Source organism: Chenopodium album, chromosome 11 (genome assembly GCF_948465745.1).
Source record: "Chenopodium album chromosome 11, dcCheAlbu1.1, whole genome shotgun sequence".
NCBI lineage: Eukaryota > Viridiplantae > Streptophyta > Magnoliopsida > Caryophyllales > Amaranthaceae > Chenopodium > Chenopodium album.
The window spans coordinates 5,641,308-5,665,800 of NC_137844.1; the positions used below are offsets into that span (position 1 = coordinate 5,641,308).

Here is a 24,493-nt window from a genome sequence, read left to right on the forward strand (position 1 = left end):
TATTAATATTAAGTAATCTTGTAATAATGAATTAATGATGACAACAATAACAATACTAGTATTGACACTAACAATATATTTCCTAAAAAGAGACAAATTGTATAACTTTTTACCCGCGATATATTTTAATATGTTTCAATAAGTTTCTTTAGTCCATTATAATTCTGCACATATATTGATCAGTTTTTAGTTCATGAGCAAATTCAAGGCCTAGAACACTTTCTATTTATTTAATGGCAAGGTTGTATTAGAAAATCTATCTATCTATATATATACTAAAACAGAGGGCACTCGAAGCTCCACTCTAACTATACGTTGACACGTGTCAAGTTATTGTTAAAAATTTTCCCGCTTCATTTTTCACTCCTAAATATAGCAACTAAATCAAAGATTATATGTTATAAAATAATATAAATATTTTATACTCATTTACCTATTACCATAATATACCTACTTCCTTCTTATGATAATGCATGTAAAATCAGGATATAATCTTTGATTATACTTCCTTATAATATTGTACATCTAAATATTTTTATTATCTTGATCTTAATATTTGATCTTAAGGTTTTTTTTTTTTAATTTTTTTTTAATTTTTTTTGAATAGCAATATTTGATCTTAACATTCATGATCTTAAGCCGTGAAAATTCTTAATTGCACTACGAGTATGTATTTTTTAACAATGGGTCGTGAGTTTGCACTTCATCATTATTGATGATGTATTTTTAAAATATATACGGTATAAGAATTTTTAAAACAGTGCAATTTATTTTTTTAAAACCGTGAAAATTTTATTAGATATATTAGAAATGATGAGATAATTGATCGTATATAATTTTATGACCACATTATGGCCTGGGATAGCGAAAAAGTGTTATTATGTTGATTGAACCTAAAGTACATATTTTAAAGGTAATCATAAACTTTTATATGTTAGGTGCTACAAAATCAGTTAAGCCACATTTTTAAAAAAAATTGGTCGGGGGTTACTCACTCGACCGGGGGTTACTCCGGTAGATCAGTGGTTACTCATCGGTTAGTCATGGATTACTCATTCAAGGGGTTACTCATCGGTTAGTCATGGATTACTCATTCAAGGGTTACTCGGTAGATCAGGGGTTACTCATCGGTTAGTCATGGATTACTCAGTCAGGGATTACTCGGTCGGTTAGGGTTTACTTGGTTAGGGGTTACTTGGTCGTGGTCAGGGGTTACTTGTGTCATTGTGTGTTAGCTGGTCACTTACAAAAGTTACTAAAAGGTAATATATAATATATATATAAATGAGCATGAGTCATCCGTATTTAAAAGGTAAAATATGTAAAGGCTATAAACCTTTTTATATCTCCAAATATAAATTTTTTTAATGCAACATTTAATTAAAATTCTGATACACGATACCATGATAAAATGGGTACATATCAATGTGAATTTGCACGGGTACTAACATGATAAAAACCATTATAACATTAAGCTAATTTTAGTTTCAAATTTCAGCATATATAATATATCAACTTTCAAAATCGTGCAATTTGCACGGGTACTAACTAGTAATAAACTATAGCTCGATCGTCTAAACCTCTACATCTGCATGGCTTCCACAACTTGCCTTTATCTCAAATTGATATAGGAATCTGGAGCTTATAGAAAATCTCTGCCAACGAACTTGGTCCGCTAGAAGTTGCAAATAAGCGGCAAGCCTTTGGCACCGGCATTGAAACAACGATTAGCAACATTTGACAAGTTTTGTGAATTGCAATGAAAATTTACTGCTTCATTGCTGTTACGAGTTTCAGATACCACCTTCTTGCGTCCCATGTCAATCTTTATACGGACATCATAGTAAAAGGTAAGCCCCAAAGCGAGACAAGCCAATGCTCCGCCTACAACAAATGCATCCGGAGTAAACGCCTTAGCTTTTTCAGCAGATAGTAATATTGTTAATAATAATAAAAGGCAACATTTGGAGTAGTTTCTAGTACCACCCATGACTTTTTAATCTACAAATTTGCATATTTGATGAATGCCATTTTATAATCAATTGCCTTCTGGACAAGTTGAAATATATGAAATTGTGATACTTAACGTACTCTTGAATACCAACTTGCAACCCGAGAATAGTAAACTAAATTCAATTACTAGTATGTGCAAACTCTTACACACACATGGTAGTACTGGTACACTGATCGAGTTTCTAGGCTGCACTTGCGTGACATAAGCCCTGAATTGAGACAGACGATCACTTACCCTAGACAAGTTGTTTGATTTGAAACGCGAACTTATTAATGCGTTCTTTGCTATTGTTGATCACGAGTAAAAATGCTTTGCCTCTGTATTCTTTCTTCCAATGGAGTCTAAGATAAAGGGTAAACCCCACAAGGAGTCCGGCGCCTATCAAGGCTACAATAAACGCATCTGGCGTAAACGCCTTTACTCTTTGCGCTGCCTGTTAGTACCATTATCAGTACATATAAAAGGCCCCATTTAGGGTTGTTTCCAGTAGCACTCATAACTTCTCAACCTAGCTACAACACTGGATATGTGATGCAACATTTTATAGCCGATTGACCATTGTACAGATACATAAATAGATTTAGCCCATACATCTTTATGAAACTAATAAATATATACATGAATGCACACTTACAATTGAATTGAAGCCAAATAAAGTACATAGCATTAGTTATACACGTAATTATCAAAAAAAAAAAAAAAAAAAAAAAGAAGGAATAAGTTATACGGACAATTTTGCAATTGATACAATAATTTTGTGGCCGCTATAACTGTTAAATCATTGCCGTACATTTGTAGATATTAATTCCATGTCATCCACATTGAGTTGAGGCAGTTGACTTGACAAAAAAAAATGTTTTACCTTTAAATTAAAAATTAAAACTGCATCACCCCCTTCCTTTTTAGACTCCGATCCTCATATTACATTATTAAATTACTCCATTGCTTGCCATATATTCATTGTTTTCATAGGTAACAGTGCACAACAGAAATTAAAATATTATATGTGTCAAAATTCCACCATTGATCATTTCTTCTATAACTTGCTTCCATTTTCTGCAATTTAATGCTTATGTTAATCAATCTAATGTTGCTTATCATATAATTTGAAAATGTTTATATTATACGAGTATATATGTGGAAATTAATTCTCAATTTTCCATCAATGGAGGAATAGTTATACCATCATTTAATAAATCAATAGAGTTTTATTTATTTTCTTTTTAATTGGTAAAGGCAGTTTTTTTTTTCTTTGGATTAAAATTAATTACGGTCAAATAAATAAACGGCTAAGATGTCTTCTAAAAAACGAAGGGTTTAGATAAAAAAAAAATAAAAAAAAAATAATAGCCACAATTTTAATGTAGCCATCATTTCTTCAAAAAAAAGTTATACATGTAACATATATTTATCCTTACGACCTTACAACATTTTTAAGTCCTTAACAATGCAAGAAATGTCGTTTTACTTTGTCTAATTATTCTTAGTCTGGTTTGTTCCTTTGCTATTGTGTTAAAAAAAAAAAAAAAAAAGGGTAACATGGGTATGTGCGTGGTACGATGAATATATGGATCAGTTTAGGAGCCACATATTTGGGTGAAGGCTGTACATATGCAGTTAAGAATTGATCATGAGCATACATGGGTTCGGGAAGCTAAGGTATCACCAATTTTTGTTTATCCTACTGGTTTCTATGCTAATTTCTGCACAGATTATAGAGGCGATGTCTCCAGTTGCAGCTGGTGCAGGCATAGCTATCACTCTCTTGATGATACACTACAAGAAATAAGCTATTTTGCGACGGTAAAAATTTGTCGCAAAAACTGTCGTAAAAAATAGTTGCGACTGTCAACTGTCGTAAATTGTGTCACAGTCAGAATTGTCGTAAAATTTTATTTTTGCAACAGTTTGATTGTCGTAAAGAATTATTACGATGGTTTCACTAATTTAAACGACAGTTTTTTATTTTGTCGCTATAATTATTTTACGATAGTTTAAAACCGTCGTAGGGTACGACAAAAAATAAACTGTCGTAAAAGATGGTTTTAGCGACGATTGGACGTCGCAAATAGCCGTTGCAAAAAATTAAAAAAAAAAAAAAATAAACGCCCTTCCCCTACCCCCCTTACCCAGGCCTCCTTGCCCCTACCTCCACAACAACCTTTCGCACCACCACCGACAACTGTCCTTCCCACCACCACCTTAAACAAAGAAACATTGATCTAAAAATAAACCCCAACAAATAAAACTCAAACAAAATAAAACCAACATATAATAAGCACAGTAAATGAAAATATAAAATAAAATACATAAAATAACAAATCATCAAATAAGAAATACAAATATAAATCAAATAATTAAAACCCTACAATATAAAAATCGAACAAAAAAACAAAAATTATCCAAACAGTGCAAAATCCGAACAAACAAGCCACAATAAATCAAAAGATAATAAATGAAATATAACAAATTGAAATGAAAATCAACACGAAAATAGACGAAAAATTTAAAAATCAAAGGAAAATAAACGACACAAGCGAACAACAAAAAAAAGGCAGTAAAAGCACAAAATAATGAAATTAGACCAAAAAATATCAGAATATAAACAAAAACCACAACAAAAACGAAAAATACAAAAAATTAAACATACCTTCGAAAATTTCCTCCTTTTCGAGTGTTGATTGTCAAATTCGACCATAAAAACTCCAGATCTGAAATTTTTATGGCCGAAGTTGACAGAAAAAAAAACCTCAACGTCACGAAATTGAGCCTCAAATACACGAATTTCAGCCACACCTTCGCCATTTTTTTGAACACAAGAAAGAGCGGAAAGGAGGACGAGAAAGAGAGGAAAGAAGGAGGATGTTGGGCAGTTTGAGTGTGTTTTAGAACCCATGGCTCATGGCTGCTTTACTGATTGAATTCTATGCTCTTGTATGTTACATACTTACAAAGCTTATATGATGTCTAATGTAATAATCGCACAGACTGTCAAACCGACATAGAATGAATGACAACATAATAACTAATACTGCGTAAGTCTCTGTGTGCTTAACTATGATAAATTAAACTTAAAAAGGACACTCATAATTCCACATAAATAAAGAACGGTGAATAATGTTGGGAAATTGATTCAAAAGTTAGTTATTATTTAGAATTGTTAGTGTAGGTGGGTTTATCATATTTGAATAATTTTAGGAGTCTAGTTGAGTGGATTGTTAAGGAGTATGAATTAGTCAAAGAGTATATTATGGGTGTTAGTGGGTTACGTAGTCTCTTTGTATTGTTAGTGGGTAAATCTAGCCTTAAAGATAGGATTTTTCGTTAGCATTATTTACTATTTAAAGGATTGATGTACTTAATCAGTATTATTGTAATTTCAAAGTCTTTTGCTATATCTATTTTTTCTCTGTTCTTCTATCTTTAAACTTCAACAAATAACATTATTCTGCTGCATTGTCTGTGATTGCATGATTTTGCCCTACATCATATCTTTATGACATAATATAGACATGAATGTACGCTTACAAGTTACAACTCGAGCCAAACATATAACATGCATAAGTACTTAATATAAAGGAAACAAATAGCAGTGCCTTAAATTATTAATTTATCCATCAAAATATAGGGAGAGACCTCACAAGGACGGTGGTTTTCCATAATTTGTTTTGCCCAAGTACTCGAAGAAGGAAAAGGAAACCCAAACAATAAGCTTTCTACCCATTAAAAACGTAAGAAAACATTTACTACGGTTGCTGGGTCATAGGCTTTGTGAATAAAATGAATCTCTTAGCAGATATGTCAGTTGTTAGGATTATCTTTTGCATAATTGCATTGTTCATTGTCCTTAATTAATGAGTGACTGAGTGTGAATCTTCTATCAGCAATTTGTGTATCATATAAGTTCCACTTTTTCTAAGATTTGGATTCGTGCTGTGTCATTGCTTGCTAATTTATGAATTATAAATATGAGAAAATACGAGGTGACTGCAATTTTACTACAAAAATTTGCATTAGTAGGATTATAGTTTTTGCATCGAGGTACTAGTGTACTAGTTTGGTTCTAGAGCTGCAGAGCAAAGCCCAAGATCCAAGTTATTGTCAAAGATTTGCTCCTAGATTTAATGACAATTGACAAAGTTAGAAGGACATAACTCCACCCATATAATAACACCATATGACTATTGAGATACAGAGTATAAAACAGAGACCAAATTAGCACTCATGAGCAAATACTGTCATTTTTTAGGACTAAAAAGAAAGAAAAGTTGGCATCCCAAAATGCATCTTAATTCAATTATTTTGCTTAAACTAACTAAAACTACTTTGCTACTTTGATTATCATTGTAACCTGTAAGAAGATATGATGACCCATAGACCGAGAACCATTTCTCAAGTTGTTGGCAAGATTGCTGTTCCATTTTCTAGATTGATTGCCTGAAAGAGTTTGAAAAGAACAGGTTCGTGTCGATCCATCATCACCAGCCTCATCATCATACTTAGACCTGCAACTAATAACTGTCACAGCTGAGTTGATGCTACTAGCAGTGTCGGTGGATCCCTTGCCATGAAGACCTTTGCTAGCCAATCAGTTCATTTCTATACGTCTTTTGATAGCCATGACAACTCAGCAACAGAGAACACTAACATAACAAAGACCGAATCATTCGGACATCCTTCCACAAGTTGTGCTGAAAACATTATAAGACAAAGAACAAGGGCATGCCATTTTGTGTACTTGGACTGCCACATTTTTTTTGGCTGTAACTTTACACCAACGAAACCAATTGCATGTATATATATTGTCCTTCCCCAAAGCTAGGGATGTTATTAAGGGTATGGGAAGATGTTACTCCACATTCATGCAATAAATGGAGAACAATTGCTTCATAAGTAGCACGTCAACAGTTACGAATTGAAATGACCCAGTGAAACTTTAGTCAGGCACTGAAACAAAAAGACAGCTGCAAAAGTAATCTCACAGTATTGATGTGTCTCATTAGTGATATCACTCATTCTTCCCTTTACTTGATGTATCTCTTATCAAATTTCACATCATCTCGTGGTCACGAACACAATTATGTTGCTGCACATTATCACGAACACCATATCTTTGGAAGTTTTGAGCAAATCTCTACATTGATTGAATGCAATTTTTCAACAAGATCATTTCTTTGAGCTGTGAGGCACTTCTCTCCACTGTTAGAGACAGTTAGTAAGTTGATTACAGCCAATATTACCCCGAGTCTTTGATTGGCAATGAAAAACCTTGCTGACATCATACCAACAAGGCAACAATTAGCAACCATACCAACAAATGTAACAACTGCTCTGGCAACAAAAAATGCATCAGGACCTCTGCTAGTACCACTGCAAATAGCATCAGAGATAAATACCCCGTTTTGGATACTTCTAATAGTCATTGCTTCTAATCTTACTACTTCACAAACTTGAATGAATTGTGATATAAACAACCGACTGTCCGCCTATGACAGAATAGTAACTGAGAAAGGGAGTTATTTGTGCACAGTTTTAAGATACAACAAGCTCATTAAGGAAACCCTACTGCTCAGTGCTCTGGCCAAATAAAACGACAACAGAAGATAGCAGCTCTTAACGAGGCAGCTTCTGGGCTTTGTTTGACAAACCAAGTCAGGACCCAACCTGAATTAGGCAAGACTCCATGAGCACTTGAATGTTCCGTATATTTACTCTACAAGGGAAGTTGCTCTTCTACATCATGATAATTTTTTGGGTTCATGGAACTAATGCACAAGGAGTGAGGGAGAAAGAAATATATGAATAGGAACACCAGAAATCCAAGATCAGCCTCTTCCCCAACAGCTGGCCGACGGGGTTGTACAAGATAAATCTGACTTGCACACCATAAGCAATATAAAGCTGCTATGGTAATGATCAGTTTAACGGATTGCGTATATTGCTTTTTTATGGATTTGGAAGGTCCTACTCTGCAAAAATCAAATTGGAATTTATCAAATGCCATTACTATGGAGACACCAAGAAGAATGCAAGTTCATCAAAAATCTGAATCTTTATGAGAATACCTGTGGATGTATATAAAACCCAGAATTAACCCAGTGCACAACAAACTAATTACTATCACAGCATCTGGGTTGATGGGGGCACGATTTTCCCACCAGCCAGTACTTAATATCCAAGTGTATACAGATGATTTCCCATTTTCCTGCGTAACTTCAAGACAATTAGATGCGATACTAAGATATGAGTTAGTTCTATAAGTCGATCATGCTCTATATATAAAGAAAAATATCTAGAAATTACATTCATTTTATAACTCCAAAAAGAATTCAAGAGGATTGAAAATTGAGAGTAAGTACGTTTACAGTTTGATTTATGTTTTGATGCTTTGTTGATGAATAGGTCAGTTAGCCTAGATTAAGAAGCATTGAGATAAACTGTAAAGCATGGCCTGGACTGATGTATACCAATTGGAGGAAAATCAGTAGCAAGGATCAAGAGCGACCAAGATAAACTGTAAGGAGTGGGAAAGCGTACTTACAATCCTGTACTTCATTATTTTTTAGAGTAGCTTAAAAGGCTATGCCTTTGGGAACACAACAGAACTTGATATTCACAGCATTTCTCCCCATACATGAAAGATCTTTAAACAAGAATCTTGGTTGTTATGTAAACAATTTCAAATTATAACCGCATCAGATCAGAGGAACAATGTTCTCCTATCTAAACATTGGCTTTATAATTATTATTTCTCCATACTACAAGTTTACAAGATGCAGTCAGTCACAGTGTTGGTGAAAGAACATTACCTCAAATAAATGGTCCAGAAAGAAATGTGAAAAAGAACCAGCCGAAATCAGAAGAAAGCATTGTAGCTTAGTGAGGGGCACCTTTCAGGGGGGGAAAAAAATTACAAAGTCAATTACATTGTTTGTAAAATAAAAAGTCATCCTAGATTGACTTGGCCATTTAATCATCCACAAAACAATCAATAGGCCATTTGATTTTGAAAGAGCAATGGATTCATACATACGGAATGTTGCACGGAGATTATAAACTATTAAACGTATTCCAATTTCCAAAGGATATTTGACACATTAGTACGGAGTTCAAAAATACTGGAGCAAATAATTTAACCTGTCCATTTCAAATTAACAAGGCATTTGCTATAATTTGGAATTTTTTGACTTTTTGTCATTAATTCATCACAAAATTATCAATTTATGAAAAAACATGTCCAAATAAATCAAGGGGTTTTTTTTAGCATTAATAACCCAATAGTCAATACACACATACTTATAAGTTTAGAGTCAAACCAGCTACCTTTGTCTACCAAAGTCAAATATGCATGGCTAATAGCTATGATGATGAAAGTGTGGTAGTAATTGCCCAATAATATGTATACATTGCCAATATGATTTTAGCATCAAAATGATTGTGCATACAATAATATACCAATTTGTATTTCTCTTCCATTGTTTGACAATATAAAATCTTTCATTTTGTATTTTTTTTATATATAACAAAAATTACATAAATCAAATGTTACCTCCCTTACATAAATAGTTGAAAGTCAATCAGACTTTAGGAGCTTTAACCGTGAATTCTCACTACTAATATACAATTGTGAGACCGTAAAAAAAAAAAAAAAAAAAAAAACAAATGGTTCAACTATTTAATAGTGGGAAGACACAATTACAAAATGCTGATATGATTTGAGCGTTAATCAAGGAAATTAGCAATATGCTCAGCAGTAAACACACATTTAAGACTTAACTAGTATACTCCGCAATACAATATTCTTTTTTTTTTTTTTGAAAAACGGCCTCGAAGGGCACCTAACCTTCATTCATAGGGAAATCACGAGCAACAATCAAAGAAATACAATCCGGAATATCCGACATCCAAACCTTCCTAGTAGTACCCCATGGCAAGTAATGAGCTAGCTCATGGGCTACTTTATTACAATCCCTACGAACAAAACTCCAAGAAACGAAATCCAAGGAGTTACACACATGATAAATATCATCTAGAATTAAATGGAGACTACTACAACCCCTCTCCTGCGATTTAATTACGGTCAATAACCCTTGGCAATCACTCTCCACGACTAGCTTCGAGAACCCCCCATCCACTGCCATTTGCAGCCCCAAAAGAACAGCCTTAGCCTCCGCGATTAACGGCTCCCATCTATCCTCGAACCTCCATGCCGCAGCCATGTGAACCTCCCCACCACTTCCCCTCACCACTGCCCCAGCTGAAGCCCCGCATCCCTCAACAGCACCACCATCAACATTCAACTTATACAGCCCCTCACTCGGAGGCTGCCATTTTTGGCGAGTTGAAATCCCACCCCCTCTTGTCTCTTCCTCATCCTTTTGCAGCTCCTTTACTAGCTTCAAAGCATACTCCATAGATTGATTAGGATTACACACTTCCCCTTCAAACAGCCATCGATTCCTCGCTGTCCATATGACCCAACACACTGTAAAAAACAAGCCATAATCAGCCCCCCTAAGACGAGCTAAACACGCTTGCACCCAATCCGCAAACACCGTGTAGAAGCCAGTCGCATCAACATCTAACTCACAGCAATCCCAAATCAATCTCGCTATTACACAATCCCGGAGACAATGCAATTCGGACTCATCCTCCACCCCACAAATGCTACACAAAGCTTGCCTAGACTCAATGCGTTTGCTCAACCCCAAGGACGTGGGTAACGCCCCCCTACAAGCTCTCCATAAGAAAATTTTAATTCTAGGCAAAGTGTTAGCATTCCATACCTTATTCCAAAGCGAAGAAATTCCCGAGGCCGACACCCCATCTTCACCATCACATTCACCAAAAATTGCCCGGTAAGCTGATCGAACCGAAAACTCACCATTTTTCTCCAAATCCCAACTAAGCTCGTCATCAGGAAGCCGCATGCTCAAAGGGATAGCCAAAATTCTATCCCACTCAAAAGGAAGGAACAATTCCTTTATAAGTGGAATATTCCACGTAGCTGTGGGCAAATGGATAAGGTCACACACTCTCATACCCCTCCTATCCTCGGGACAAGGTGAAATCACCATTCGAGATTGGGCGTTGGGAATCCACGGACAACCCCACACCGGTATATTTAAGCCATCACCAACTCTCCATTTTATACCCCTTTGAACCACCCACTTCACACCCCAAATCCCTCTCCAAGTATAACTTGGATTCCCACCAAGCTCCGAGCTTAAGTAATCCCCATCATGGTAGTAGCGAGCCCTCAACATTCGAGCAATAAGGCTATCCGGATACTTCATTAATCTCCACGCCTGCTTAGCAAGGAGGGCCGAATTAAAAAGCTTGAAATCTCTAAACCCCAAGCCCCCCTTTGCCTTTGGTTCACATAATTTACGCCACGCTAGCCAATGAATCTTCCTCTCACCTTTCTTCTGACCCCACCAAAAATTCGACACCAATGACCGTAACTCATCACAAAACGAAGACGGGAATTTGAACACACTCATCGCGTAGGTTGGGATAGATTGGGCAACTGCCTTAATCAGGACCTCCCGACCCGCCTTAGATAACATTCCCCCCTTCCACCCTTGAAGTCTTTTACATAACTTCTCCCTCACACCCCTCACAAGCACTCGTTTAGACCTTCCAACTACCGTGGGAAGACCCAAATACTTATCATGAATGTCCACCTGCTGAACCCCCAAACGAGTCGCCAACTCATTCTTTTTCTCCTCCGAGACTCCTTTACTAAAAGATACCGTTGTCTTATCAAAATTTACCAATTGACCTGACGCTACCTCATAAGTATGTAGAGCCCCTCGAATGGTATCTACCTCACCTGCATTTGCCTTCGAAAATATTATACTATCATCTGCAAACAACAAATGGGAGATCGTAGGAGCATGAGTCGCCACCGTAATACCAGTCAAATTACCCTTCTCAACCTCCTTATTCAACAAGCCCGACAAAGCCTCAGCGCACAAAATGAACAAATATGGGGAAAGAGGATCACCTTGCCGCAAGCCCCTAGTAGGGACAAACTCCCCCGAAGGTGCTCCATTTATAAGAACCGCAAAAGAAACAGTAGAAATACAATGCATAACTCTATCCACAAAAGACTCCACAAAACCCATTCTTATCATAACGGCTCTTAGAAAACCCCACTCTACTCTATCATACGCCTTAGCCATGTCCAACTTCAGTGCCAACGAACCACCCATGCTAGCAGAATTTTTCATGTGGTGAAACACCTCAAAAGCCACCAAAATATTATCCGTAATTAATCTCCCCGGAGTAAAAGCACTTTGATTCAGAGAGGTAATATCCGAGAGAAATAATTTCAGGCGGTTAGCAAGCACTTTTGTAATTAGTTTATACACCACATTACATAAACTAATTGGGCGGTATTCAGTCATTTTATCCGGCTCTTTTTTCTTAGGAATTAACACAATGAAGGTTTTATTAATCTCCCTAGAAAGCACACCTCCATTTAGAACACCTAACACCAAATTAATCACCGCAGGGCCAACAATATGCCAATAAGTTTGAAAAAATAAAGGACACATACCATCCGGGCCCGGAGCCTTTAGAGGGTGCATTTGTTTCAAAGCTGTTGTAACCTCACTAGCAGTGTACGTCGCACAAAGTTGCTCATTCATTGCATCCGACACTCTCCTCTCCACCCCTACTAACGCCTCATCAAACTCCACCGGATTCGAAGAGGTAAATAAAGAGCTAAAATACCTTACAGCCACATTGCATACTCCTGCCTCATCATCATGCCGAGACCCATCCTCATCAACAAGATAGCGAATCGCATTTTTCTGGCGACGTTGGGAAGCTTTTCGGTGGAAAAAAGATGAATTTCGATCACCCGACGCAAGCCATAAGGCACGTGACCTTTGCCGCCAATAGATCTCTTCAATATGAAGGAGGTCACTAATCTCCTTTACCACTTTCTTCCTTTCCCTCACCTGATGTTCCTCCCTGCCTCCCTTATTTAAATTACTTAGCCTTTTCCTCTTCTTTCTTATTTCTTTAAAGACCCTCCCAAATTCTCTATCACTCCAAAACTTCAACTCCAACGCACAAGCAGCAATGTTCCCCTCCACCGTCCCACCCCCTAACTGCCACGCACCCTCTACTACCCCCTCACATTTATCATGCTCGGCCCAAATTTGCTCGAACCTAAACAATTTCTCCTTCTTTTTCGTCACACCCCCTCCCTCCACCAAGTTAAGCCGAATTGGGGCATGGTCGGACCATTCACGGTCTAAGTTATGCAACTTTGCACTTGGGAACAAATCATTCCAACTCAATGTCACAAGGGCACGGTCTAAACGACATTGAACATTATCTAGCCCACTTTGACCATTGTCAAACGTGAACTCATATCCCGAACAAGGAACATCCCTCAAGTTACACATCTCTAAAGCATTTCTAAAATTTTCCATTTGCCACAAAGCTCTATCTCTTCTCCCCTTCTTCTCTGACTCAACAAGGATCTCATTAAAATCCCCAATGCACACCCAAGGATCATCACGTTGAGAAGCCAACTCCAATAAAAGCTTCCAAGAGAGATGTCTATTATGAACTTCAGGCCACCCATAAAAGCCCGTGAGCCTCCACGAAGTCTCCCCCGCAGCATACTTGATCATGACATCAATATGGTGTATAGATATAGAAAGAAGGTCCACCGAAACTTCCTTGAGCCACAACAGAGCAACTCCCCCTGATCTACCACAACTATCCACCGCTAATCCCTCATACTCCGGAAATTTTGCACGAATTTTAGCCATCTCACCACTACTCAATTTCGTCTCCATAATAAATACAAGAGACGGGGCTTCCCTCCGAATCAGATTTCGGAGGCTATCAACTGCAGAGGTATTGCCCAACCCTCTACAGTTGATACTCAAAATACTCATTGAGCTCGGCGGGGTTGCTCATCCGCAACCACCGCCTCCCGCAATCTAGAAAATTTATTGTCTATCACCATCTTCTTCTTAACCATCACCTCCTCCTCCATCATCTTATCTACTTCCCTTACTCTTTTCCCCAAAACATCGTATTCTACTACACTCATATGAGTATCAAAGTGATCACTCTTCCTCTCAATTTTCTTCCATCCCCTGCCACCACCAGATTTCTTCCCCTTAGAAATTTCCCCACCCTCACTCACTGCCCCTTCCCCCCCATCCGTTATACAACCCACAACATGACCCTTCTCAGCACTCCCCTTCCCCACACCACTAACAGAACTAGCAGCACCCCCCTCCCCTGTTTTAACAGTAGCAGCAGCAAAAACAGAGCTATCCACATCCTCCCTCTCCTTCTCCAAAGACAGTGGCCCCTCTCTCACCTCCACACCCTCCACCTCCTCCCTAACCATCAGCTCCCCCACCTCCTTAGTAACAAACAACTGACGTCTCGAGGACAAAACAGCAGCCAATTCTTCATCCTCCTTCTCCTTCCCCTTCCTTGGTGACGCCCGCAGCCAACGCCCCCACCCTAACTTCTCTTTTTTGCTCTCCTCAGACACCATACAACAGTCCTTCTCTGAATGACCAATAACACCGCAAGCAAAACAGAAAAATGGCAATCTTTCATAAGCGAACTCGACACAAACTGTCCTACCTCCCTTATCAAGTATCCTCTGAAAACGGCGCAGGGGCTTAGTAATATTGATCATGACTCTAATCCGGCGAAATCGATCAAGTCCCAGAAAGTCTTTCTCAATTTCAATCGGTTCCCCCCAATTTGAAACAATCTCCTTAATAGCCTCATCAGATCTGCAATTAAACGGAAGGTTCTTCACCCGAACCCAGAACGGAGAGTGATAGAGAGCCACCTTATCAGGTTGTTCATCCCCCTCCACTTCCTTCAACACCAGCAACTTGTTATCAAAACACCAAGGGCACCCATTAAGCACCCTCTCCTTATCCCTCCAATGAAAAAATTGGAACGCATACAAATTAGGGCCAAGAATTTTAATAATTAATTTATTGGTCAATCCCCAAGACTTCGTCATTGTGGTTTTGAAGGCTTCGGTATTGTACGGTCGTTCAGTCACCAATCGTCCGATTAAAAGCAAGTGAAACTTCTCCTGCTCAGGTAACGAAACAGCAGAGTCTAATTCAACAACTCCACCATCCTCATCATCCAACTTAAGATTTGCATAACGGTCTAGTAAATCGTCAGCCATGGTTACAGAATCAAACGAGAACAAGAAACAATCGAAGCCGGCACACCGGCAGCCAAACCCTACGTATTAGAGAGAAAACCCTTTCTTTCGAGGGAGTCGAATATGACTTTTGTTTTTGAGATATCGCAATACAATATTCTTGAATTCAATTATTTTCTTTAATAGAAAAAAAATCAGCTTAAAAAATTAACAACCCAGTTTCCAAATTCAGACCCCAAAACACCTGAGCTTTACTTAATTAATTACTAAATTTAGAATTCCAATACAAAACACTAAACTAACTTGCTGCACCAAATATTAACAATAATCAAACTAATTAACAAACACAAAGCATTTCTTTCAAAAAAAAAAAAAAAAAAACAAACACAAAGCATAAATAAACACAATTACTGACCCCAGAAATAGAATCAAGACTACCCTTTTGAAGAGCAACTCGAGAAGCCCAAGAGTAGAGGAGAGAGAGTGGGAAACTCAACAACACCACATAATAAAAAGGGTGGTGGATGTAATCAGCTACGGCAGACCCCACGGAATCCCCAAATCCAACGGTGGATGTCAGCCACTCCAAGAATGACCCGATGTCCGGCCCGAAGAAGGCGTTGATGGAGTAGCACAAGCAGTGGTGGGGACTGAATCTACCCTTGGATGCAACCATCAAGCCCAGGCCCGATCCCAGTGTGTATATCATGTGTGGGCCAGGGCCCGGCATTCTTGGCCGGGTGAAGTTGCTGTGATGAAGAATTGAAGATTGTTAGTTAGGTATGGGTGTAAGGTAGGCAAGGGAAAGTGAAGGAGTTAATAGTTGTGTCATGATGTGTGAGGTGACGTGTTGAATGCTTAAAGTCGTTAATCATGTGCGCATGACGTTATTACTGTATAATTTTCAACGCAACCCGTCTTGTGTGCGGCCGACCACATCGTGTGGCCAATTAAAGTACCTCATATAACTTTGATTAAGTAACCCATGTAATATCGACTATAGACACCTGATTGTGTCTCCCCAAAAACCAAACCTAGTGATGAATACATTTCACGTCATTGATTATCGAACGAGGTGAAATGTGAAAGACTTTCGTGAATCTCTCTGTTTTTAATAAAAAAAATACTCTTTCTATTTTTGAAAATCTTTCTTTTCATACTCTGTTTATGAAAGACATTCAGTCCAGTTTACTTTGGTCCATAATATAGGTCCAATAATTGTGTAGTTGGATAGAGCTTGAAAAGAGCTTTTCCATGATATAGTATAAGCCCAATTCCGATGAATAATGAGGAAGTTATGGCTAAAATACTAAACTGAGCCCAAACCGGATTTTACCTACGACCCAATAATCATGTGGAGGGTCCAAAGGCTTTAATCCCATTCCTAAACTAATTAGGATTAATTAGAAGCTTCTATGAGTTTCTAAGAGATTTAAATTATCCTTTTTTGAAAGATAAGATTAAAAGAATTTGAAATTGAATAAAACTCCTCTTTTTTAGAGTCCTTGTTCTGTGCGAAATGGAATATATTCAGATATTATTTTCGTGCCTCATAATTTTTATCCAAATTTTATATGGTTGGATAGATCTTGAAAATATCTTTCCAATGATATATTATAATATTAATTCCGAGGTATAACGAAAAAGATATGAAAGAAATACGAAACTTTATCCAAAACTAACATCCTTCCACTATTTCGGCCATATCTTTTATTCTACAAAAGATTTTAATCGGGTTGGAAAGTAGACTTCAAGAGCTTTCCAACGACATATTATACGACTTATTTCGACTTCTGGATCAAAAGTTATGATAAAAACAAAATCTGCAAAAAATTGTTTTTATCGCGCCGTGATAGTCCTTATCTTGTCGCGTCAAAAGGAATTTTATTTCGATTCGAATTCTAGCTCTTTTCTAATCGTTTCTGGATGTTTTTCTCTATAAATAGGGTCGTATTTCCCCGTTTTAATCACCAACAATCATCTAATTCTAATTCTGTTCTCTTTCAAAGCTAGAAGCTTGTTATTTCTCCCTCTTTAAGCCTTTCCTTTTCATAACACAATATCGCATTCACGAGTCCTAGACGCACCTAACCAAGCTCGAAGTTGCCTTCGCCCTAGACGTGAAAGGTTGATAATTTATGAGGGCTGGCCCCAAATCTTATTTCAATTCTTTGATTAGATTTATTGTTTAATATTTTCCTTGAAGTTACTAATGTGTATATTGTTTTGATAGAAAGAGATACGAGGCAACAAAGTGAGTAATTTCATTGCTCTATATCTTTAGAAAGCATGTTTATATTATTTTAATTCCTAGTATCATGTTAGGATTTTATTTATTGCTTTCTAGTATCATGTTTAGGATGTTTCTTATTTCTTCCATCATGTTAGTATCATGTTAGGGTTAAAGCTTTGATCTTTAATGTTTAGTGACATGCTAAGATTTGTTATTAATCTTGTTAGTATCATGCCTAGGATCTTGCTAATATTATTATGCTTTGATGAGATTATTATTGTTATGATGATGATTTGTTGTATCGATATTATTATGTTGTCTGATATTATTGTTATTGCTTGATCACGCCCTCTCTTGCAGGTTTAAAGGGAGTTCGTACTTGAAATCACGCTTAATAAGATAATTAATAATTTTATTTAGGCTAATGTGGTTTTAATTCAAGTGATCGCCAATAATAGAATTATTTGTGCATTAATAATCAACCAATATAGATTTAACAGGTTTAGGATTAATATATTGATTGTATGTTAGTCAGAAAGTGCACATGAATATGAGAAGAATAAAGTAAAGGCCTATTTAGGGCAGGTTCAATCTCTTTTAGGTTGGATTTGTACCTTCATCCCCGAATATCCAATCATGGTTCAGGACCACTATGGAGTTAGCGATCTCGTGGATCGTGAAAGGGTGTAACCTTCACCCTATGAACGGTTTACAAGTTCCTAAAACTTGTTGGCAACTCTTTTGCTCTAGCTTCCTTCCCTTTTGACGCCACCATGCTTAAGTGTATGATCACAGTGGAGCTCAAGTGTGGGATGCTTGAAATATTCCCTACACCGACCGAATAACCCCTATAACACTGACCGAATAACTCTGTAACAATGACGAAGTAATCCCTTTAACACTAACCAAGTAACCCCCATTACACTAGTGAAGTAACCCTTAAAGTAGCTGGCCATACGGTGTGGCCAGCCACATATAAGACTTTGTGTTTTCCACGAGGTTGTATTAATGAAAGGTTTGTTATGAACTTATGAGAAGTGAAAATCACTTAAAAACTGAATAGTTATAGGTTTATTACTACGTATGTTAGGATTAGGTTTTGTGTGTGTGTGCATGAAAATTTATTAATCATTTTAACCTTAAGTTTGAGGAACTGATAATAATCATTCCAAAGTAATAGTGCAACATAACCCTAAGGTTATTTATGTAATTGTGTAATGATATTGTTTATTTTATCTACTTCGTATATATATGAGTGTCAGAGCACTACAAAAAAATTACCTTTTCGTAGCGATTATTTTAACATTTTGTATTGATTGTAATCGCTATAAAAAAAAAATCCTTACATATATATGCTCTATACAAGATTCAAACATGCAACCTCAAGCTATAATATTAAATGTTTTTCCAATGAGCTATGACATATTTTATGTTTTCTTTGTCAAACAAAATTGTAAAATGTAGTGTAAAAAAGGCTTTTCGTATCGATTTTTAGATTTTGGTGGCAACTGTTTTTTTTTTATTCAAGAGAGGCAGAGCCAAGAAATAAGAAAAAACAAAAACAGAACAAAAAACATTACAAACATAAAATCAAAACTATGGAGGAATTCGGCGTGGAAAAGCCACACCTCTATTATCCTCGTCTAAAATCTTACCAAGACCTACAGGAATAAAATGTAAAAGTTCAAAATGCATGTCATTACTTGCTCCGCGGTTGGCCAACCAATCCGCCGCGCGATTGCCTTCACGAAATGTATGTGCAACCTTGGTCTCCCATCTATCTTCTGCAAGCATATTCAGACATCGTTTTAGCTCGTGAAAATTCTCTCCTCTAGGGGCTTTCCCTTGATGCAGTATTTGTATGCAAGCCAAATTATCCAGTTGCACCTCCAATTTCTCAATTTGTAGATTTTTTGCCAGCTCAAGTCCACGAGTTGAAGCCAACACTTCAGCTCTGAACGATGTGCACCTTCCAAAATTTGTAGCGAAGCCTGATAGAAAATTACCTTCATGATCTCGAATTAAAGCTCCTCCGCCTGCCAAGCCTGGATTTCCTTTGGCTGCCCCATCACAATTAAAAGTGTACCACCCATACTTAGGGGCCTGCCAAGATACGAGGTGTTCCTGTTTTTTGCTTTTCACGTACCTTTGCTCTTCTTATTTGTTCATGCTATGGAATGCTTCATCAATTCTAATCCTAATGAAAGCACCCAAGTCAACTGGAATTTCATTACATCGGTTGAAAACATAGCAATTACGCCATCGCCAAATCCACCAAGCCACAATACCAAAGAGAGTCGACCATCCTTGTTCATCCTCTGTACCCAACTCTTGAAGATTGTGAGTGATCCATTCATTTAAAGAACGATGATGAAAATCCTGGAATAAGGTTGGAGTTAAGACAATGCGCCAGACTTGTTTGGCAGCCGGACAGTCACACAAGATATGAAGAGTACTCTCCTCACTTTGGCCACAAACAAAGCATTTGGGGTCATCCACTAGCTGCCTCTTGTATCTTTTAAGGTTGCCAAGGATTCTGTCATGACAAGCCAACCATAAAAAAGCTCGAATACGTTGCTGAACAGGAGCCTTCCAAATCGAATTCCAGCAATCGTCATCAAGTACATCAGTCTCGTGGCTCATTATGCTAATAGCTGACTTTATGGTAAATTTGCCCTTCGAATTTATCTTCCAGTATGTGAGATCACCAACAGCAGGGTCTTCACGAACAACATGGTTTTGAATACCTTTGAGAGCATCTTCTTGCAAGTAAGGACTGAAAATTTCCCAACGCCACCCAAAGTTTTCTTCCCACATTTCTGCAACAGTTGCACCAGCTAACTCCATTGGTAATTCTTGTGTAACCATGTCACTTAGAGGCTTATTAGTGGCCCAAACATGATCCCAAAACAGAGTTGATTGACCATTGCCAATATCCACTTTAATTCCTTTATTCAAAGTCACAGCATTTTCTGTAATTCCAGTCCAAACATTCGACATCCCTGCTTTTGGCTCGAACATATCCACATCACATTGCCCTCTACAATACTTAGCCCTCAATACTCTTGACCATAAAGAATGAGGTTCGGACCGAACACGCCATCCCAACTTTGTTAAAAACGCAGCATTTGATTGTCTTGCAGAGTGTATAGCCCACCCAATCCTTTCGGCTTCTGCAACATTTCCCACGAAAGAAGATATTCTTTCGGTCTTTACTTCTACACCATATAAACCTCCTCGTCTTTTTGTCAATGTCATCACAAATGGAGCGAGGTATTTTAGCCGATTACATTGAGTACAATGACATAGTGGAAAGAGTTGCCTTTGTCAAGGTAATGCGCCCTGCTAGAGAAAGGTATTTTGATTTCCACCCGACAAGTCTTCGATCGATCTTTTCACACAAATGCCCAAAAGTCTCTTTTGTGAGTCTACTAGTTAACGTAGGCATGCCAAGATACATCCCCAAATCACTAGTAACCTCCATCCCCAAAGCCGAGCCTATTTGCTGCTGCTTATCACTCAACACATTTGCCGAAAAATAAACACTTGATTTAGATAAACTGACTTTCTGACCCGATGCATCAAAAAAACGCTTCAAGCAGGTATGAATTAAGTCAGCTTGATCCAAATTAGCCTCTGCAAATAACACGATGTCATCCACGAAAAAAAGGTTGGAAAGAGCCGGCCCATCTCTGCTAGCTTTAATAGGTTTCCAGTGCCCATGAACAATCGATTCTTCAATCACTTGATAGAATCGTTCCATACACATCACAAATAAATATGGAGAGAATGGATCCCCTTGACGAATGCCTCTACTCGGTTTAAAACTACGAGAGGGTTCACCGTTCCATAAAATTTGCAGCGAAGATGAAGTAATGCACTCCATTATCACCTCAATCATTAATATCAGAATATTCATTTGCACAAGAGTATCTCGAATAAATGACCATCGTAATCTATCATACGCTTTTCAAAATCAATTTTGATGGCCATATACCCCTTTGCTCCTTGTTTACGCCTCATTGTGAATAACCTCTTGCATAATTACAATGTTATCGATTATTTGCCGTCTCGGAACAAAGCTTGATTGAGTATTTGAAATCAATATTGGCAATACTGATTTGAGACGATTAAATATCACCTTCGTGATAATCTTATATGCAACATTACACAAACCTATTGGTCTGAATTGTGAAGTTAATTCCGGATGGTCTAATTTCGGCAGTAAAGTAATAAACGTGCTATTAAGCTCATCTGGAAAGCCTTTACCTTGTAACACTGGGATGACCGTATCATACACTGTTTTAGCTACGATATCCTAATTTTTTTGGTAAAATAATGCTTGAAATCCATCCGGGCCCGGGGCCTTAAGAGCAGTCATCTCCTTAATCACTACATCCACTTCGAACTTTGTGTGGGGGCTCGTCAAAATACTCCAATGATGCGGGGACAGTTCTGGAAATATATCACTTGGGACATCGAAATAAGCAAGTTCCCATTCTTCTTTGAACAAATTTTCAAAGTATGTCACAATGTGATTTTGTATCGCATTTTTATCTTGTAACCATTCGCCATCATTATCTTTGAGTGTCACTATCTTGTTCTTCCAACGACGCACAATAGTACTTAAATGGAAAAAAGTAGTATTGCGATCTCCATTTTGAAGCCAATCCACCCGAGCTTTTTGATACCAAAAAGTTTCTTCACGATCCAAAATTTCATCAAGCTCTCTTCGAAGTTTCGCTTCTAATATGAGCAATCCACGGTCCATCCTAGTAGCTAGAATTTTCTGAATCCCTCCAATCCTAGCCAATAAAGTTCTTTTTTGCTTGAAGCTATTCCCAAACGTATCTCGATTCTAAACCTAAAGATTCAAGGCTAGCTTCGAGAGGGCTAGCATAAGTGAACTAGTAGAGTCCCAATTTTGTGATACATACTCTTTGAACGTCTCATGGGAAAGCCAAGTGGCTTGAAATCTAAAAGGCCTATGCAACGCTTGCAAGGGAGCGAAACCATTTGAGGATATGAAAAGAGGGCAGTGGTCCGAATGATAGGCAGTAAGGTGCTTCATAGCAGCCTTGTCAAATCTCATGGCCCACGAATCATTACACAAAGCTCGATATAGTCTTCCACTTCTACGAGTTGTAGGAGTTAAACCCCTAGCCCATGTATGCGCCGCACCAGAGAATTCCACTTCCAGAAGGTCCATCTCTTCTATCCAATCGTTGAATAACCTCGAGCGGCGAGTCGTTTCTCTGCAAGAAGAGTTTCTTTCCGATGGAAATCTAGTGTCATTGAAGTCACCCGCAATAAGCCAGGGATGGTTATGATTATCAGCAAAATTTCTTAACTCTTCCCATAATTCTTGCTTCTTTGCTAGATCAGGACTCGCATAAAGTGCCGTGAAGTACCAAGGGGTAGCTCCGACCCTTGTGATGTGTTGATTGTGTTTGATGATTGGGTTAACTGACACCAACTCCGAACGCCAATAGACCTAAATACCTCCGCTAAAACCCACTGCATCGACCCGAGTGTGGCCTGAATATCCTAAAATTGAAGCAATCTTGAAAGCTTGTTCACCACCCATATGTGTTTCCATTAGAGCAATGACATTTGGTTGGTTGGTCCGAACCAAATCTTTCAAAACAGAAATGAAATTGGGGCTTCCTGCTCCTTGTACATTCCATACAAGACAGGTAATAGGTAACGAATTCGGGGCTAAATTCGGTAAACTATCTTCCATAGACACAGGGATAGAAGTTAACGAGGTCATATATGCTTGGTGGCAACTGTAAACGATACGTTTTTCCATAAATTTATAAATGTGCAGAATAAAGGTGAATAAATATTATTATGTTTTTCGTATCGATTTTATATGGGTTTACTATTTCGATTGTAAAATGATACAGATTCCTCAACTATTTCACAAACATATGTGCATATTGTAGCGGGGCTACGAAATAATCGCTACCAAAAGACAATTTTTTTGTAGTGGAGCTTCCTAATTGGATATGGCCTCTTTTTATAATTCACACAAAGTAATCAAGAATTAACGGTTCTGTCCAACTTTGTCATCAAGTGCTTATTTGGTATTTTGTGTGATAGGGGGAGTAAAGAATATACACCAAGTCAAATTTTACAATGGTGATTATTTTAGAAGACTTTTAACTGTTTAAGATACATAAAATGTGTAGGTTTAGGAGTACCTTGGGGTGGCTTTTATTAATTCGTGAAATGATATTTGAATTTTGGGTGACTTTTATTAATTGAAACGATATTTAGATTTTGATTTTAAAAAAACTTCAACAGTAAATGCAAAAAGTTTTAACTTTTGTATAACTCTGTAATTTGAATGTGCATGGTCATGTATTTACAAGTGATGCAAATATACAGTATAGAGCAACATGCCATCATCAGCTTCTTATAAAAACATTTTTAAATATAAAACTTTTTAGATGAATCTCATTAGTCTATACTCATTAGTCTATCAAATAGCGGGAGAAACAACGGTTAATTTTATTTGCTTTAGTATTAATATGTAATTTGCTTGTATCCCTTGTCAAAAAAAAAAAAAAAAAAGTTAATCTATTTGATCTTTGATTATGAGATTTGAGAGGAGAATAGGAGATAAAGGAAATCTTGCAACCGGGTATTTAACCTGTTGCCCGTAAGGCCGTGAAAATTTTATTGGTATTTTGACAAATGGGCCAACACAAGTTTTTTAGGCCAAAGTAAATAAGCAATATTCATAATTCAGGTATTGCTGGGCAATGGACAATGGTATAATCTTTATATCTTCAGTTTTCCTTTGAATTGTTGTTAAACATCCATTCGACCATTCGTTACAACCTTCGGACTACTATATCAGCTATTGCCTTGCGGCATTTCTGTTTTTCAATTTTTTACCATTTAGTAATTCGAGCTAAGATATCTATTTAACATATGCCTCTATTTGATTCAACGTATTTTGTCTAGAATTATATTGTTTGAACTTATATTCATTAGGAATATTATAAAACTTTTGACTAATATGACCTTATTTTAACTGAACTAATATAGTCTTATT

At 37.3% G+C, this 24,493-nt stretch overlaps 2 protein-coding genes across 3 annotated transcripts; both read right to left on the bottom strand.

Annotated features, from left to right (window-relative positions):
• Positions 1 to 6,255: 6,255 nt before the first annotated feature.
• On the bottom strand, positions 6,256 to 16,028 carry LOC145568356 (uncharacterized). 2 transcript variants are annotated; one of them, XM_081627786.1, is made up of 4 exons: positions 15,610 to 16,028; positions 8,824 to 8,904; positions 8,080 to 8,219; positions 6,256 to 7,983 (listed from the first exon to the last, which is right to left on the bottom strand). In XM_081627786.1, the coding sequence occupies exons 1-4, from the start codon at positions 15,922 to 15,924 to the stop codon at positions 7,728 to 7,730; spliced, it is 792 nt and encodes a 263-aa protein (XP_081483912.1). In that variant the 5' UTR covers positions 15,925 to 16,028; the 3' UTR covers positions 6,256 to 7,727. The 2 variants fall into 2 exon arrangements, with proteins under 2 accessions (XP_081483912.1, XP_081483913.1); XM_081627787.1 differs by lacking the exon at positions 8,824 to 8,904.
• A 6,263-nt stretch (positions 16,029 to 22,291) lies between these two features.
• Positions 22,292 to 23,200, bottom strand: LOC145566135 (uncharacterized). Its single transcript, XM_081625664.1, has 2 exons — positions 22,930 to 23,200; positions 22,292 to 22,803 (listed from the first exon to the last, which is right to left on the bottom strand). Exons 1-2 carry the CDS (start codon positions 23,198 to 23,200, stop codon positions 22,292 to 22,294), a joined length of 783 nt encoding a protein of 260 aa, XP_081481790.1.
• Between the last annotated feature and the right edge of the window lie 1,293 nt (positions 23,201 to 24,493).